Source organism: Chrysochloris asiatica, unplaced genomic scaffold, assembly GCF_000296735.1.
Source record: "Chrysochloris asiatica unplaced genomic scaffold, ChrAsi1.0 scaffold00047, whole genome shotgun sequence".
Taxonomy (NCBI): domain Eukaryota; kingdom Metazoa; phylum Chordata; class Mammalia; order Afrosoricida; family Chrysochloridae; genus Chrysochloris; species Chrysochloris asiatica.
This window is the reverse complement of record NW_006408565.1, coordinates 12,541,779-12,558,759: the sequence shown is the minus strand read 5'-3', so window position 1 is coordinate 12,558,759 and position 16,981 is coordinate 12,541,779. Positions and strand designations below refer to the sequence as shown.

The following is a 16,981-nucleotide window of genomic DNA, read 5'->3' as shown; positions in this document are numbered from 1 at the left end:
ATTGGAAGAGATCTGTATTTGTGCCCATTCAAAGAGAGGTGGCCCAACAGAATGCAGAAATCATTGAACAATACCATTGATATCACATGCAAGTAAAATTTTGCTTAAGATCATTCAAAAATGGCTGCAACAGGGAACTACCAGACGTTAAAGTCAGATTCAGACGATGATGTGAAATGAGGGGTATCACTACTGACATCAGATGGATCTTGTCTGAAAGCAGAGAATACCAGAAAGATGTTTACTTGTGCTTTCTAAGACTATGCATAGGCATTCAACTATGTGGATCATGACAAACTGTGGATACCATTGTGGAAAATGGGTATTCCAGAATACTTCATTGTACTCATGAGAAACCTGTACATAGACCAAGAGGCAGTCTTTTGAAAAGAACAACAAGATTCTGAAGGTTTAAAATCAGGGAAGGTATGCGTGCCAGGGTCGTGTCCTTCTACTATACTTATTCAATCTGTATGAGGAGCACATAATCTGAGAAGCTGAATTATATGAAGAAGACATTTGCATCAGGATTGGACGATATTAACAACCTGAGATATTTAGATGACAACCTTGTTTGCTGAAAGCAAAGAGGACTTAATATATTTACTGATGAAGATAAAAGACTACAGCCTTCAGTATGGATTGCATCTCAATGTAAAGAAAACAAAAATCCTCACAACTGACCAATAAATAGCATCAAGATAAACAGAGAAAAGATTGAAGTTGTAAAAGACCTCATTTTGCTTGAATCCACTATCAACACTCATGAAAGCAACATTCAGGAAGTCAAATAACATTGCATTAGCCAGTTCTGCTGAACAAGACCTCTTAAAAGAGTTCAAAAGCAAAGATGTCAATTTAAGAACTAAGGTTCACCTGCCCTAAGCCATGGCATTTTCAGTAGCCTCATGTACATCTGAAAGTTGGACAGTGAATAAGGAAGAACACTGAAGCATTGATGCATTTGAGTTGTGCTGTTGTAGAATATTAAAAGTACCATGGACTGCCAGAGGAACCAACAAATCTATGTTGAAAAAAATACAGCCAGAATGCTCCTTAGGAGCCAGGATGGCGAGACTGTGTCTCTCATCCTTTGGACAGGTTATCAGGAGGGATCAGCCCCTGGAGAAGGACATCATGCTGGGTAAAGTGGAGGGTCACTGAAAAACAGGAAGACCCCCAACTATATGGATTAGCACAGTGGCAGCATCAATGGGCTCAAGCATAACAATTATGAGGATGATGCAAGACCAGGCAGTGATTTGTTCTATTGTGCAGAGGGTCCGTATGAGTCAGAACCAGCTTGGTGGCACCTAACAACAGCAACAACTCTGCCTTAAATTTCTCCCTCTTCCCTTTCTCCTCAATCCAAGCCCTGTTAAATATGCCTATTAAACTTGCTCTCTTTTGTTTGTCCCTTTATTTATGTTCTGGTCATTATCACCCTAACACTGGTTCTTCCCTCTTTCCCTGGTTACATCTTCCCTCTGATTCATGATTCCTGCTGTCAGTTTCCTCCTAAAACATACTCTCATCTCATCATCTCCTTCTTAAAACTTTGAACTGACTATAGGAGAAATCAAAATTGGCAGAAGTCAGGCCAAATTCTGCCCGCAGTTCTATGTTATTTAGCCTGATAGTTTATTTCACTGAGCCACCATTTAAACATCAAGAGATTTTACATAAAGATCTGCATTTTTTTAGATTTTAGACCTGACAGCTCTGGCCTTGTATGGTACCTCCTTCATTCATTGTCTGGGACTGCATACCAGCTACCATCCCTCCCTTTTTTTTTTTTTTCCCAAAGTTTTTATTGTGAATTGAGTAAACTTGTACATGCAACAGTTTATACGCTTTGGTTCCTCTCAGTGATTATAGTCCTCTCCATGCAACAACAGTTACTCTGCTTCCTCCCTGTGACTCCTATTTCCACTCCACCCATCTTCCCATCTCAACTTTGTTTTTAGGGAAATGTTGCCCTTTTGATTTTGAGTAATTGACCGTCCTGTGGGGAGCACACCTTACTAGTGTTGTTGTTCCCCCCTTTATGCTTATCTACTGCTTGGCTAAAAATTGGGCCATGAGGGTGAGTTCCTTTCCAGACCTGAGCGGTGGTCAAGAGCCATAATCTTAGGTTCCTCCAGTGGCTTTCTGACCAGTGAACCCAGCTGTTAAAAATTTGTTTAAATAATTTTGAGTTTTGTTCCACATTTTCTCCTACTTTGATGTGAGACCTTTTAATGTGATCCCTTTCAGAGTAGTTGGTAGTGGTAGCTGGGAATCATCTAGTTCTTCTGGTCTCGGAGTCGTGGAGACTGATGTTCACAAGTTCCATTAGTCCATTGGACTAATTGATTCCAAGCATCTTCAATTCTCATAACTCTTTATTGTGCACATGGAGAGACCAATAGCTGCACCGTAGACAACCACTCATGAGTTTTTAGATCCCAGATGCTCTTCACCAAAGTAGGATGCAGACCATTGTCTTTGTAGACTGTGTTATGCCAATTGACCATGGTGCCCCTGACACTATGGTCCTGAGCGTACTAGCCCAGCAACTCACTGCCTTCAGGTGTTTGATAATATCTTGGACATGTCCATCATTTTGCCCGTTGTATGCTTCACCACATTCATAGCTGTGTTTTCAGGAAAGGTAAATACTCATGTATAAATATCTTCTTTCAAACTCACATATTTTGGGTATATTCCCACTCTTCCTCCTATGCCCATTCAGGCTGTATCCTTGTCCAGGTATCTACCTGCAGAACACTGATGTTCCAAGGTTGTGTATTTATCACTATTTACCTCGATCCCATTTAGCCCTTGCATACCTCCCTGTGTTTTCACCTGTCTTCATCATTCTTCTGCAGACCTCCCTCTTCTTTTATGTTGTCCTCCCCATAACCTAGTTAACACGTGTTTCCCCTCTACCCAGTGAATTACTCACCCTTCCCTCCTACCTCTGGTAACCATCAAAGAATGTTTGTTTTAGTATGAAAACCTTTTCTTGAGTTTTTACAATAGTGATGGTGGTGGTCATATGCCATCAAGTCGGTTCTGACTTACAGCAAGCCTGTACAGGATTTATGTATGTAGAGCATATAGCCTGGCACCTGCCTGCTTGACTTATCTGAAGCACTTAAATCCCTTGTAAAGAGCCTGGTGACTCTTGGTTAAGCATTGGACTAGTAACCACAAGGTTGACAGTTCAAACCCACCAATCACTCTGCAGGAGAAAAATGAGGCTATCCATATCTGTAAAGATTTAGTCTTGTTAACCCTAGGAACAGTTCTTAGGGGTCACTGAGGAAATCCTAAGGAATTGTCCAGTGGGGTCACTGAGAGTCCAAATTGAGTCAGTGGTAGTGGGTAAGGACCCTGAGGGCAATTTGTCACTCCTAGTCAGTTGGCTTCCAAATCTTGACCCCTCCATTCTCTATTTTCCTCATCCTTTTAATCACTATTATCTCTTCCCTGTTTATTGCTGCCCCTAAGTCACTCTTCTCTTTGGAAGTCTTCCTTTTTTTCACTGACCTTCCATGACTAAACATGATGTCCTTCTCCAATGACAATAGGTCCAAAGTATGAGAGATGAAGTCTACAGCAAACAGACTTTCTTAGTTATCTAATGCTGCTATACCAGAAATACCACAAGTGGATGGCTTTAATAACCAGGAATTTATTCTCTGTTTAGGAGGCTAGTAGTCCAAATTCAGAGTGTGGGCTCTTGGGGAAGGCTTTCTCTTTGTTGGGTCTGGAGAAAAGGTCCCTTTGTGCTTTCAGCATCCTTAGGCCTAGTATTCTTTGGAAATCTTCATACATCTTGCTACCAATCTTCCCCAGAATTTAGGAGCTTCACAGTGTGGGAAGCCCAGGTCCAAAGGACTCACTCTACTGCCAGCTCCTCAATCTTGGTGGTGGTAGGGCCTTCTGAGCTTAGCTCACTTCTCTCTTCTTTATATCTCAAAAGATATTGCCTCAAAACATAACTTAATCCTGTAGATTGAATCTGACCTCATTAACATCATGTTGTTGTTGTGAGATGCTGTGGAGTCGGTACAGACTCATAGCGGCCATATGCACAGCAGAACGAAACGCCACCTGGTTCTGCGCCACCCTCAAAATGGTTGCTATGCTTCAGCCCATTGTTCTGCTACTGTGCCATTCCATCTCGTTGGGGGGCCTTCCTCTTTTCACTGACCCTCCACTTTACCAAGCGTGATGTCCTTCTCCAGGGACTAGTCCTCCCTGATAACATGTCTGAAGTATGAGAGACGAAGTCTGGCCATCCTGGCTTCTAAGGAGCATTCTAGCTGTACTTCCAACACAGATTTGTTTGTAATTTTTTTTTTGTAGTCCATTGTCCTTTTAATATTGTCCTCTAACATCATAACTAAAATGCATTGATTTTTCTCCAGTATTATTTATTTATATCTAGCTTTTGTATTCATTATGTTCTTAAGTGTTGTCGAGTGGGTTCCAACTCACAGTGACTCTGTATAGAGTTTCTGAGGAGCAGCTGGTGGGTTTGAACTGCTAACCTTGTGGTTAGCAGTTCAGTGCTTATCCTACAGTACCACACCAGGTGATTGAAAATATCAAGGCTGGGTCAGGCTCAATATCACTATCTTAAATATCACCCTCTTTTTAGATCCGTATGTAACACATCCATTGCAGAAATAATTCTGTGTACTTGTTTTCTTAACATTTAGTAGATATGAAAGGACTTCAAAATGTTTCGTGGATAAATGGAATTAAAAATTGTCAACTGTTATAAATAACAGTTTAAAATATTTTTTTAAATGGAATTAGCAGATAATGGATTTTTTTTTTTTAATTAAGTGATAGTTTACCTGGGAGAACATTAGCTTTACATTCATTCTATCATTTTGTGTTTTTTTTTAAGTTTCTATTGTGAATTATGTGATAGTTTACATGGGAGAACACCAGCTTTACATTCATCCTAATGTATTTCATTTCACTGCAATGATTACAGTCCCTTCCATGCATTATCAAACAACCAAAGGGTATACCTTGCAAGTCTGTCCCCGGGACATCAGCACACAGCCCCTCTCCCTCCCTGAGTCCAGAGTCCCCAGCTGCTCCATCTCTCCACATCTTCATCTCTGCCTCTATCTCTCGTGTCACTGTTCCTCGGGGTAGGGTCCCGCTCTCCACTCTTCTCCCAGGGACCTCCACTCCTAGACTGCAAAATCAACCTACCTTTACATTTGCAACACTCACAGTCAGTCCTTATAGCAGTTATTCACTATTGAACCACAAGAGTCCTATCCCCATCTCCTTTCATCAGCCCTGCCCAGACAGGTTGGAAACCACTCAGTTGAGATTCTACATTCTACATTCCCTTGCCCCCTCTGGAACTAGGCTCCCTCTTGAAAGCTTGTAAGCCAGTCACTTCTTGCCTTTGTAGCCCCCCATTTTGGGTAGCCAATGTCTAAGTTGGCTACTGAGGGGGTGGGAATGATCCTCGCTATAAAGATTTGTTCCCTCTTTTGAAACACTGCATCCATTAGGTGTAGGTCAAATTCACCAAATTGTAGTGGATTACTCTTTTTCCTCTTCTTTCTTCCTCTAGTTGAGTCCTGATCATCCAGCCATTGAAGCCAGATCACATGGTTACTGTCTGCAAGTGTAGGTGTGATAATGGACTTTTCCCACAAACTTTTTGAAGTCCCTTCTTAGACCTTTTACCCCTCTCACCCAGTATTTAGTGCACTCTGCCATCAAGAGCTTGATCATGAGCTTGAGGGCAGGGACTGCATTTTATTTTTATAGCCCTAGCATCTAGCACATCAGTGGACTGTGGAATGAATTCAGTAAAATCAGACATGTAATAATTACATAATAAATATCGGTTTTGTTTTCCAAAGTAACATGCATCTCCAGTACGCAGGAGTTTAGCAGGTGTGGGGGAACAGCGCAGTTGAGCATAATGGAAGAATTGTGTACCTTACAAGGACCAGTGTGTGTTTTGATGCATCCCATCATTTCTTTTTCATACAACTCACCGATATTCTTTGTTGCTAGTTTCCCATCAGTCTTGAAATCTCCCAAGTCTTTTTCCAAACTCAGGTAACGATGTGCCGTTTCTTGTTTTATTTACAGAGGCCTGGTGTTTAAGTTTGGCCGCACTGAAGACCTATGGCAGTGAGAACATTTACATTTCCTACAACACAGCAAACCTTGCATGGGTTTTTCTACAGCTCACTCGTAATGTTTTGTAATGCCATTTTCTAAACTTATTTCTGAATGTAATCTGGCCTTACAGTTGTGTAGTACTAAAATCATGAGCACTTCCAGTGTAAACAAAGTAACCTATTGTGGTGTGCACTTGATTAATTTATAACATGTTATCATGGTATAATTTGTAAAAATAAAAATTACAAAAGAAATTACGGATATATGTACATGAATATTTGTCATATCTAAGGTCCACAACTGCAATTAAAGTACTTTGAGGATTCAATGTATTTACTTAAATGTAGCATCTTTAGTATTACATGTTAAATAAAATATAAACATTTTATCATTCTTAAAAACGTCTCAGCAGTTAGAATTGTTTCTCGCTGTACTTTGTATTGGCTTATACAGTTTTACTACAAATTCTGTAAACATTTCTGTGTAAATAGCTACTGAGGACAGTGAAAGGAACGTGTCATCACTGTTCTGTGGGGAATCTCTCCCACTCTGTCGAGAATTCCAAGGACTTGGAGGGATTGCCCAGCTGGGACACTTCGTCCTGATGGGACACCAACAGTCATTTCACATCCACCATTGAAGGAAGAGAAAAAGGATTAGGAGACTTAATGCTCCAGTCCCATACTCCGGTGACCTTTTTTCTCGTGGTGGTGATGGTCTCATGAAAGAATTGGATTCCATGTTTTTGTTCTGTTTAGAAGACTGAACCACTAAGCTCATGCTTAGGTCAATGACAGCTACAAATACTATTGGTGATTTTCATAGTCTTTCCTTAAGAGGAACTCTGTTATTCCGCTAGACTTCCCACCTTAGCAAAATGGAATTAACTTTTATAAAACTTTTTATTGTGAATTAAGTGAAGGCTTACAGAGCTGATCATTAGTTTTACATTCAACAAATTATATACTTTGTTTCATTACAAAGATTGCAGTCCCCTCCGTGCACCAACAGTTTACAGTTTTAACCTCCATTCACTTTAATTAGTACATTCCTCCCTATGTCTCCTGCTACCTTCATCTTTCCTCTGCTAACCTCCCTCTTGTATATTGCCTGCCCTGTCACCCATGTTAAAATGTGTCTACTTTCTAGCCCATGAATAATTTTTCCTTCTCCACCCCCCGTAGCCATTATTGGTTGATTAAGAAAACCTTTTGTTGACTTTTTACAACATTGGTCTCATATATTTATCCTTTTGTGGTTGACTAATTTCACTCACCGTAATGTCCTCCAGGTTCCTCCATGTTGTGAGGGTGTTTTCCAGATTCATTATTCCTTATTCTTCAACAGTGCATAGGATTCCATTGTGTGTGTATATCACTGTTTGTTTAACCTTTCTTCTGTTGTTGGCCATTTAAACTGGCTCTATGTGTTGCTATAGGATAAGTGTTGGACTGGTAACCACAGGGTTTGTAGTTCAAACCCACCAGCCACTCCTTGGAAACACTATACAGGGTCACTATGAGTTTGAACTGACTCAATGGCACTTAACAATAGCATTATCTTTTTGATGTGACACTTATAGACAGCATATTGGAGGATCCTGTTTTCTTATCCATTCTGCTCTCTTTGTCTCTTGACTGGGGCATTTAATCCATCACATTCAGTGTAATTATCAATAGTTATAAATTGATTACTGTCATTTTGCTCTGTGTTTTTTGTGTGTGTGTGATGCTGGTTTCTTTAGTCCACATAATTTTCTGTGCTGTGTTTATTTTGTTCATAGGTTTTCTTTTCATTTTCTTTATTTCTGTTGTGTTGATATTTACTAGATCTTTTTGGTTTTCATCTTTTATTTTGATGTGCAGGTGTATTAATTTTCTTTGAGGTTGTCCTGTAATTTATTAATTTTTCCCTATTTAAAACATTCTGTTTTATCTTGAAATCTACTTGACTTCCTCACCATTTGGAAGTTGTGTTCTGCACGGCGCCCTCTTTTTGCTTTGTAGTTGATTTCATTATACATTGATATCCCTGGTTCCTATTTTCAGTCTTGTAGGTTTGTTTTACTTTTAAATACTTGTGTATCTGGATGGAGTTCTGGGGGTGTTGTCATGTATGTTAATCTCAAGTTGTTGTCTGCTGTTGTTGGTTCTCAGACCAAAGAATAACCTTTAATATTTTTTGTAAAGTTGGTCTGGTCATTATAAATTCCTTTAATTTCTGTTTATCAGGAAATGTCCTAATTTCGCCATTATATATATTTGAGTGACAGCTCTGCTGGGTAGCTGATTCTTGGTTGATGATTTATTTTTTTCTTTCAGAGTTTTGTGTCTGTCATCCCCTTGCCTTCTTGCCGGCATGGTTTCTGCTGAGAAAGCAGAGTTAAGTTTTTCCCGAGTTGCTCTCAGGATTCTTTCCTTGTCGTTGGTTTTGGAAAGTTTGATTATGATCTGTCTTCATGATTTTCTTTTGGGAGCGTCATGTTTTGGGGTCATTCAGCTTCTTGTATGCATTATGCATGATGTTAGGAAGTTTTCTTCCAACAACTCTTGAGCAAATATCTCAGCTTTTTATTGTCTCTTCCTGTTCAGGAATTCCAATGATCCATTAGATACCTCTTCGTGGTGTCTCACATAACGTCATCTTTGGATTTTTTCATTCTTTTTACTGATTGTTCTTCTAGCATACTACTATTGAGAGATTTAGCTTCAGGCTCACTAATTCAGGCATCCATTGCTTCACATCTATTCCTTTGCTCTTTCAATATATTGTCCATTTCTGACATTTTAGTATTCAGCTTCTGGATTTCTAATAGCAGGCTTCGTATTATTTCAGATTTTCAATCATTTATATATTTGTTCTTGTAGTGTTTTCCTGTATTTTTCTAAAGATTTTTCTGTGTTCTCCACGCTTTCCTCAATCTTTCTGCCAATCCTTATAACATATCTGAATATCATTCTTTTGAAATCTTTTCAGTGAGTTTCATTACCTTTTCTTGCTCAGAAATGTTTTCTGGTTCTGCATCTTGGTCATTTGTTTGAGCCGTATGTTGTTTCTGAGGCATGGTGAGGTCATAGTTGTATGTAATTGATGATTGCGTGTTGATGTGTTCTTAGGCTCTCACCAACTGTCTCCTGTGGATGTTAGAGGATGGAAATGTGCACACTGTTACCATTTGCTGTTTAGTGTGGGTTTGACTGGTGTTGGTTGCTGTCTATCGTTGTTGAGGTGGTAGAGGAGCTAGCACTGGCTCTTACCCACTGGGTGGAGCTGCAGAGGGGACAGTTGTGGCTGGGCTGAAGGGCTGTGTGGGCACGGTTACTGTCTCCTGTCGAATGGGAAAGAGAAAGCCCCTCCCACACACACATACAAGAAAACAAGACAGAATAAGCAAACAAGGAAACAATGAAAAGAGAAAATAGTAAAAAGAAAAAGAAATGAAAACAGGCAGCAACCAGAAAAAAAGAATATAATGATTATGAAGACAAAAGAGGAACAGGGAAATGGAGCGCTAGAAGAGAAAAATAGGAGAGAAAATAAAAAGGAGAAAAGTTTAAAGCTACTTAAATAAAAAGAAAAAGGGAGCTATAACGAGAAAAATAAGAGAGGAAATAAAAGGAACAAATTTTAAAAAGCATTTGGGAAAACCCGAGAGAGGAAAAATAAAAAGAGACTAAAGATTAGTAAAGAAAGATTAAAAGGGCAAAAAGAAGAGGAGAAATGAGAAACAGAAGGAAAATAGGAAAAACAAACATGGGAATAGAAAGGATAGAATTCCAGGGAATGGAAAGAGAAGGAGGAGAAAGAATAAAAACAATGAAACATCAAAAGGTGAAAAAAAACAACAACAGTGCAGTTAGTTGTAGGACCTGGAGAGGAGAAAACTGGGGTCTCCTGCAAGCCAAGGAGCTCAGGAAGTGGGTGTGGGAGGCCTCCTGACTCTAGATGGAGTCCTATCAGCCTCTGTTATCTAGGTTCAGGGCACTCAGTTGGAAGTAGTTTGTGGAGGCCATTAATGGAGCTGGTTTCAGTGTCTGTCAGGACTGCAGGACAGCGAGGGGCAGGGTGATTGGTTAAATGCTGGTCTGGTGGCTCTGCGGGTTCTGTAGGTCTCGAGCCGAGCCTGCCTGCATCCAGGCACCAAAGCAGGGTAACCAGCCCCTGCCCACAGTGGTGTGGCTCCCAGCCATGTGGCTCTGAATTCCCAGAAAGCAGGGTCTGTGCTGGGGGTGGATGAGTGTGGGCGTTGGCCACACCGCCAGTCACCAGGAGAGTGTGGGATAAAGAAGGAATTGCATACTTCCCATCACTTGTGTAAATCCTCCCTGTTAGACCTTCTGTTTCCAAAGCTGCTCACAGATGGTGGAGTTGAGTCTGACCATCCAGATGTTCAGGGGTCAGTCTCCCTGTCTTACTGCCCATGCTCAGCTTCTCCTCCCAGGAAGCACTCAATCCACTTCTCTAACCTTTCCTCTGAAGTTCAGGGTTCCAGAGTTTACATCTGTGTCTGTTTCATTTGGTTTTTCATATCTTTGTTGTAGAGGGTCCATTTAGTGTCTGCCTAGTCTGCCATCTTGCCGTAAATCAGAAATCCACTGGAATTTATGTTTTAATGAGCTAGCTATGAGAAACTATAGCTTGAAATGATTCCTTTCATAAAATGTGCTACAGTTAGCCCTTCATTAAACACAGAATCTCTCCAACATGATTTAAATCTGTGGTATTCTTGTCCATGTCAATCCTCGTTATTTGCCAATATCTTTGTTTTGAATAATCCCTGGTCCTCAAGACACTACTGAAAGAAATGATGATATTGCTGTTATCCCATAGCAGGTCAGTCATGGTGAATGTTTAGATCTATGGATGTGAGAATTGGAGTGGGTATTAGTGGTTGAAGTCTGTCCTCTTAACAGAAGAAGGAACCCAGGTCATCGGACTCGTAATGTCCTCAAAGGCATGGAGTCAGTTTTTCACTGCTAAGGCAGTGGATCTTCCCACCCTACAAGTGACCACATCTTTCTCCCAGTGCAATTCAGAATGTGCTCAGGGGATGCCAACTACCTTGTAAAACTCCTGATATAAAAGCATGATGGCTGCCAGGACTAAAATAGAAGTGAGTTCTTCCTTTTTCCTTGTTTTGTATTATCCACCCTGCTGATGTAGACAGTCGTTAACTGGGTAACATTCTCTACTAAGCATTAGAAAGAATCTAAAGAATTAAAAATAAAATCTAATTGAAACCTTAATTATGTATCTGCACCCCAGAAAATATTGATAGCATCGTCTTTAAGGAAATCAAACCTATTTGTTTACAACTATTATTAAATGACCACATAAACAAGTTTTTAGTCTTTTATTTTTACTATCAAATCTATCCCTGATCCTGTTTCACTGAACACAGTGAGACCATGCTTTAATGAGTGTTGCACAAAAAGATGAGAAACAGCAAAAGAAAGTTGTCTGATGTTTGAACAGGATTTCTTTTCTTTGGGTGCTTGCACTTAAAATCCAACAGCCAAATGAGGAAACTGTAAAAGCAAAGCAAACATCTTTTTTACAGATGAACCCTGATACGCTGAAATTTTGCATACATTGTGATTCTGGCTTGACCTTTTGAAACTTGGAGTAACCTAAATGTCACGTCATGCCATCACAAACACCTAAGAAGCTCTTTCATGGACCCTTACTTGGAAAAGACCTAAGATAGTTCATTTCCTACTTGTATGGATCATGGATAAATAGTCTCCTGGATTCTATTCGAAGCCTCCAGTGATGTGAAGTGACTCATTCCAATTTACAAATAGTTCAAACTGTTAGAAATATATACTGCACTAGGAAAAAGATTTTTCCTCTTCTACATGACAGTCTTTGAAGTGTTAGAAGAGACATCTCAGTGTTCCTTGAGTCTTCTTTTCTGCAAACTGAATACATTCTGAGTGCTTCAATAGCATCATATCACTGAAAGGTCAATAACCTGAGACCACAGAAGACTAGAACTGGGAATCAGGGTAGCTAACACTTCTGAGCTGTTTTCCATGGACCAGCCAGTGTGCTGGAATTTTGTACACACATTATCTCCTTTAAGGTTTCCCAACAAACCAGTGAGAGTGTTACTGTGAGGGGACTTTAAGAAAGTTCATGGAAAAGCTTCATTAGCTTTCAATTCTATTTTTCTGAGAACTTTGTGAAGCCCTTCATATTATTATCCCCATTATAGAGATGGGGAGATTAAGACTCTGAGACATCACAGAGCTGGAAGTGGTAGAATCCAGATCTGGCTGACTCCGAAGCCCATTCTCTCAGAACATGGAATGTGGTTTCAGTAATGTAGAAACACAGTGCTAGAAAAGTAGAGTGACCTTCCTGGGGTTCAATTCACGCCTGCCTCCCCAAGCAATGCTCTTCCCTGGACCTCCCTGAGACTGGAGGAGGTGGTTTCCAGGTTCCAATATGTTTCCATAGTTGACGGTGAAAGCTGGCCCTCCTCATGGTAGTTGAACAAGCATTTGTTAGACACTTACTGTGTCTTGAACATTTATTTTAATTCAGAAGCTGGGGTGATACCAGTGTGACAAGGCCAGATTTTAAGAATTTTTCTCTACATTAAACAGCTAAAGGCCGTTCAACACATTTTGTTGAGGTTTTGTGCCAAAACAGTGATAATACTTAAAGTTTTTTAGCAAAAAAAAAAGAGAAAATAAACTGCAAATAATTTGTTTAGAATTCAGTGAGTGATCTTCAGCACATTGTAGTCATTTTAGAATCCATCCTACATACTGACTCCTGTCATTCTGCTGAACTCTCAAACACTCACTTCATTGCATCATAACTGCCACTCAAGCCTTTGGGAGCTCTCAATTAATTGCCTGTAAGAGGAAATTTAAGTGACTCTAGCCTACCTTTCAGCCTTCCTTTTACAAACTGCAGAGCCAGGCTGCTTTCTGCTTGAAATACCTTCCACTTCTGGTTCCCTAGTCCAGTCCAGCACAATTTCAAGTTCCACTTTCTCTTCTTTGAATTCTCACAGCAGCTACTGCCAGCACTATTTATCATAGAGCACTCATATGCATGTGAAAGCTGGACAGTGAATAAGGAAGACCATAGAAGAATTGATGCATTTGAGTTATGGTATTGGAGGAGAATATTGAAAGTACCATGGGCTGCCAAAAGAACCAACAGATCTGTGTTGGAAGAAGTGCAGCCAGAGTGCTCCTTGGAGGCCAAGATGGCTAAACTTAGTCTCTCATACTTTGGACATACTGTCAGGAGGGACAAGCCGCTGGAGAAGGATATCATGTTTGGTAAGGTGGAGGGTCGGAGAAAAAGAGGAAGACCCCCAGGGAGATGGATTGGCCAAGTGGCAGCATCAATGGGCTTAAGAGTGGCAACAATTGTGAGGTTGGCCCAGGATCAGGCAGTGTTTTGTTCTTCTGTGCTTATCATAAGGGCTCTGAGTCGGTACTGACTCTATGGCACCTAACAACAACAACAACAACAATAGATAGAGCTGTGCATGTATGAGGGGACTTCAAAAAGTTCATGTATAAATGGGATTAAAAGATACTATGGTTTTTTTGAAGCCCCTTCCTATAAGGACCCAGTCCTGCCGTGTAAGTCATTTAACCCCTATTTTCCCTAACTCACAGGAGACTTGCAATAAAAATCCCTCACATGATTTCAGAAAGGTGAACTGTAGAATTCATTTTCAAAAGTGGATGTCAGTGGTTCCTTGTGCTTTCGAAAACATTAAAAAAAAAAAAAAAGGTGGTTTATGAAGTTGAAATAATAGAGTTGAAGCAGGCAAGTTAATTATTCTTTTAGTGAAGGCATAAGACATATGTGTTATAAACAGAATTTTTATAAATTCGATAGTATCTGAATTTCTGGGATAGGATCACTACAGAGACATGGAGGCTCTGTAGATCTTGCTCCTTGAGACCTCGAACCAGGTTTTGTTTAGATTTGTCTCTCTCCAACACTTAGCACAAAGCCTGGCCCCTACTAGTTAATACATTTAGTGGAAGGAATTAGTGCGTGAATGAGTGAATTTTTAATAAGATTATCCAAGGACAAGATAGATGGTGTCCTTGGGGACTGGGGAGGGCTTCATTTCAAGAAGGGTCAGGCATAGTTTGAAGACATGGTTGAGCTCACTTTAATGTCTTGCCTGACCCTGGTAGTCTCATTCTGTGAAATGCCATAAGGGGTTCAATAAAGTATAAAATATCTTTTTAGATAGTTACATTTTTTAAAAGAAGAAAAATACTCCTGGACTTGATCAGCTTTGCAAATTTGAATTCTTGCCTGTTTAATGGATTTGGGGCTTTTCTAATTCAAGCTGTAAATGCTATGCTGCCGAGTAAATGGTTGTGCTCAGCTGCAAGAAAACAAATCAGAAGATTGTGGGCCTGGGGGTGGGCGGACCCCAACTATTCTCCAGAGCTGCCACAACACATAACACACATCTGTTGTGTCTTTGGAGCCTAGCCGACATCAATTCAAATTCCTCTTGTTTTGTTTACTAGCTGTATAATTTTAGTCAAGTTACTTAATCTCTATAGGCCTCAATTTCCTCATCTATAAAATGGGGATACTTATTTTTGTGCCAAGTTGTTGTGACGATAAAATCAGATAATGGTGAAATTCATCTAGCACAAAACCAGAAATAGCAGGTCCACAATCAATGAGAGCTCCTATACTTACCCGTAGTCCTGTGGTTGGCTAAAGCTCTAGGCAGAGACTTCTGTGCAATGCTTTGCATTTTACTGAATGTTGTTAAAGACATTTTTACTTCGTTTGATCTTCAAAGCAACCCAGTAAGGCAGAACAAAGATAATTCTGATTTCCCCAATGAGAGAGGTCAAAGGAATTGGCTAACTGATAAATTACAGACAGGAGATTAGAATCCAGTCTGCTAATCCCAGGAGACTAGAATCCAGTCTGCTTTCCTTCACCTGCTACTGCAGTGGTAGACAGGGCTCTCAGCTTTTCTTCATTTGTTCAGCAAAGATCTATTGCCCTTCAAAGTTTTTAGTTGCATAATTGGCCGGTTTTGGGTATCCCTGATTGATTAATGTAATGGCTGCTATGTAGTTAGTTATTGTTAAGTGCCGTGAGTCAGTTCCAATTCACAGTGGCCTTGTATAATGTTTCCAAGGAATGACTGGTGAGTTTGAACTGCTGACCTTGTGGTTCAAATGGACCTTGCGGTCCTGTGCTTATCCTATAGTACCACACCAGGACTGGTATATAGTAGTTGCTCAATAAATACTTGTGGAATGAATGAATGGATGAAACCAGGTTTCAGAGTTCTTTCACTAGGCTATTATGCTGCAGCAACAACACTTGCCATGGTAGGGGACTGAGAGAGGCCACTGGGAGAAGCCAAGTTCTAGCAGGTTTGGACAGAAACGGATGCAAGATGAGGCAGGTTATATGCGGCAATATGGATGGCTCTCAGATCAAAAAGAGTATATAAGTTGGTTCCCATTTACATAAAATTCTAGAAAATACAAACTAGTCTATAGTGACAGAAAGTAGTTCCATGTTTGCCAGGGGATGGGATGGTTGGGGAGGATACAGAAAGGAAGCTTCAAAGGAGCATGGGGAAACATTTGATGGTGGTGAGAACACTAATTATCTTGAAGGAGGTGATATTTCCACAGAAGTGACATAGATCAAATCATACACTTTAAATATGTACAATTGATTATATGGCAATTATTCTTCAATAAAGCTGGAGGAAAAGAAGCAAAGAGGACTAGAAGGAGGAGGAGATAGGAAAAGAAGTAGAAGATGATGATGATGGCAGTGGTGAAGGCAGTGGGGTAGGGGCAGGTTCTCTCTGCTTTGCCACTAGATGGGTTCTCTCTCCTGCAGTGGGCCACCTCTTGGCATGCTGGTGGGAGAGAGGATTGACCCAGGATGCCAAAGACCCAAGGCTTGACTTTCAGGTCTTGTCTCTGCCGTTGACAGAGGAACGATGCTGTCGTCCCCAACTTCCCACTTTACTTCTAACCTGACAATATTGATCCATGCTGGCTCAGCTGACATGATCACCTAAGGCCACTCACTTCAGAGTGCTTTGTGAACTGTAAGGTCGTGAGATGTCAGGGAGCAAGTGCTGACCTTTGTAGACCCCTCATGACAAATAATAATGCAACACAGATACTCTCAGTGACAGCTATGGTATTAGACTCTGTCTCTTTGCTTAAGGACCTCAGGCTTCTAGACTTCAAATTGTCTGTGTCCCATCAGTCACAATTTAACAAGAGTTGTGTTCGAGATTTAGCTCTGTGACTTGCTCATTGTGAGATCTTGGGCAAGTCATTTCTCTACTCTGATCATCTGCCAAATGAGGACTTGGACTTTCATAGCCCATTGGGTTCCTTCTGACTCCTAATAGCCTTTGTTTCTAATGACTCTGCCACTATGTGACTCCACATGGGGAGGGGAAAGCGTGATAATCTTTGACTTTGATGACCTTGAGGCATCAGGGAAATATGATCATCTTTAACCACCTCGTGGTATATATATATATATATATTGTTGTTGTTTAGTACTGTGGAGTCGGTTCTGACTCATAGTGACCCTGCACAGGGTTTCTGAGGCTGTAAATCTTTATGGGAGCAGAAAGCCTCATCAAGCCTCATCTTTCTCCCACGGAACCGCTGGTAGTTTCGTACTGCTGACGTTGAGGTTAGCAGCCCGATTCGGAACTACTACTCTACCAGAGCTCCATATATATATATGAATCGGGCTGCGAACCTTAAGGTCAGCAGTTCGAAACTACCAACTGCTCCGCGGGAGAAAGATGAGGCTT

At 40.6% G+C, this 16,981-nt stretch overlaps 2 protein-coding genes across 4 annotated transcripts in view; one reads left to right on the top strand and one right to left on the bottom strand.

Annotated features, from left to right (window-relative positions):
- The window catches only part of TMEM50A (transmembrane protein 50A), a 29,778-nt gene extending 23,404 nt beyond the window's left edge, over positions 1 to 6,374 (top strand). For both annotated transcript variants that reach the window (XM_006862283.1, XM_006862282.1), the window contains one exon: positions 6,127 to 6,374. In XM_006862283.1, the coding sequence (XP_006862345.1) occupies positions 6,127 to 6,172 (46 nt within the window). In that variant the 3' untranslated portion in view covers positions 6,173 to 6,374. The remainder of the gene's footprint in view (positions 1 to 6,126) is intronic.
- Positions 6,375 to 11,660: 5,286 nt separating this feature from the next.
- The window catches only part of RHCE (Rh blood group, CcEe antigens), a 42,181-nt gene continuing 36,860 nt past the window's right edge, over positions 11,661 to 16,981 (bottom strand). For both annotated transcript variants that reach the window (XM_006862281.1, XM_006862280.1), the window contains one exon: positions 11,661 to 11,687. In XM_006862281.1, coding sequence (XP_006862343.1) covers positions 11,661 to 11,687 — 27 coding nt within the window. The remainder of the gene's footprint in view (positions 11,688 to 16,981) is intronic.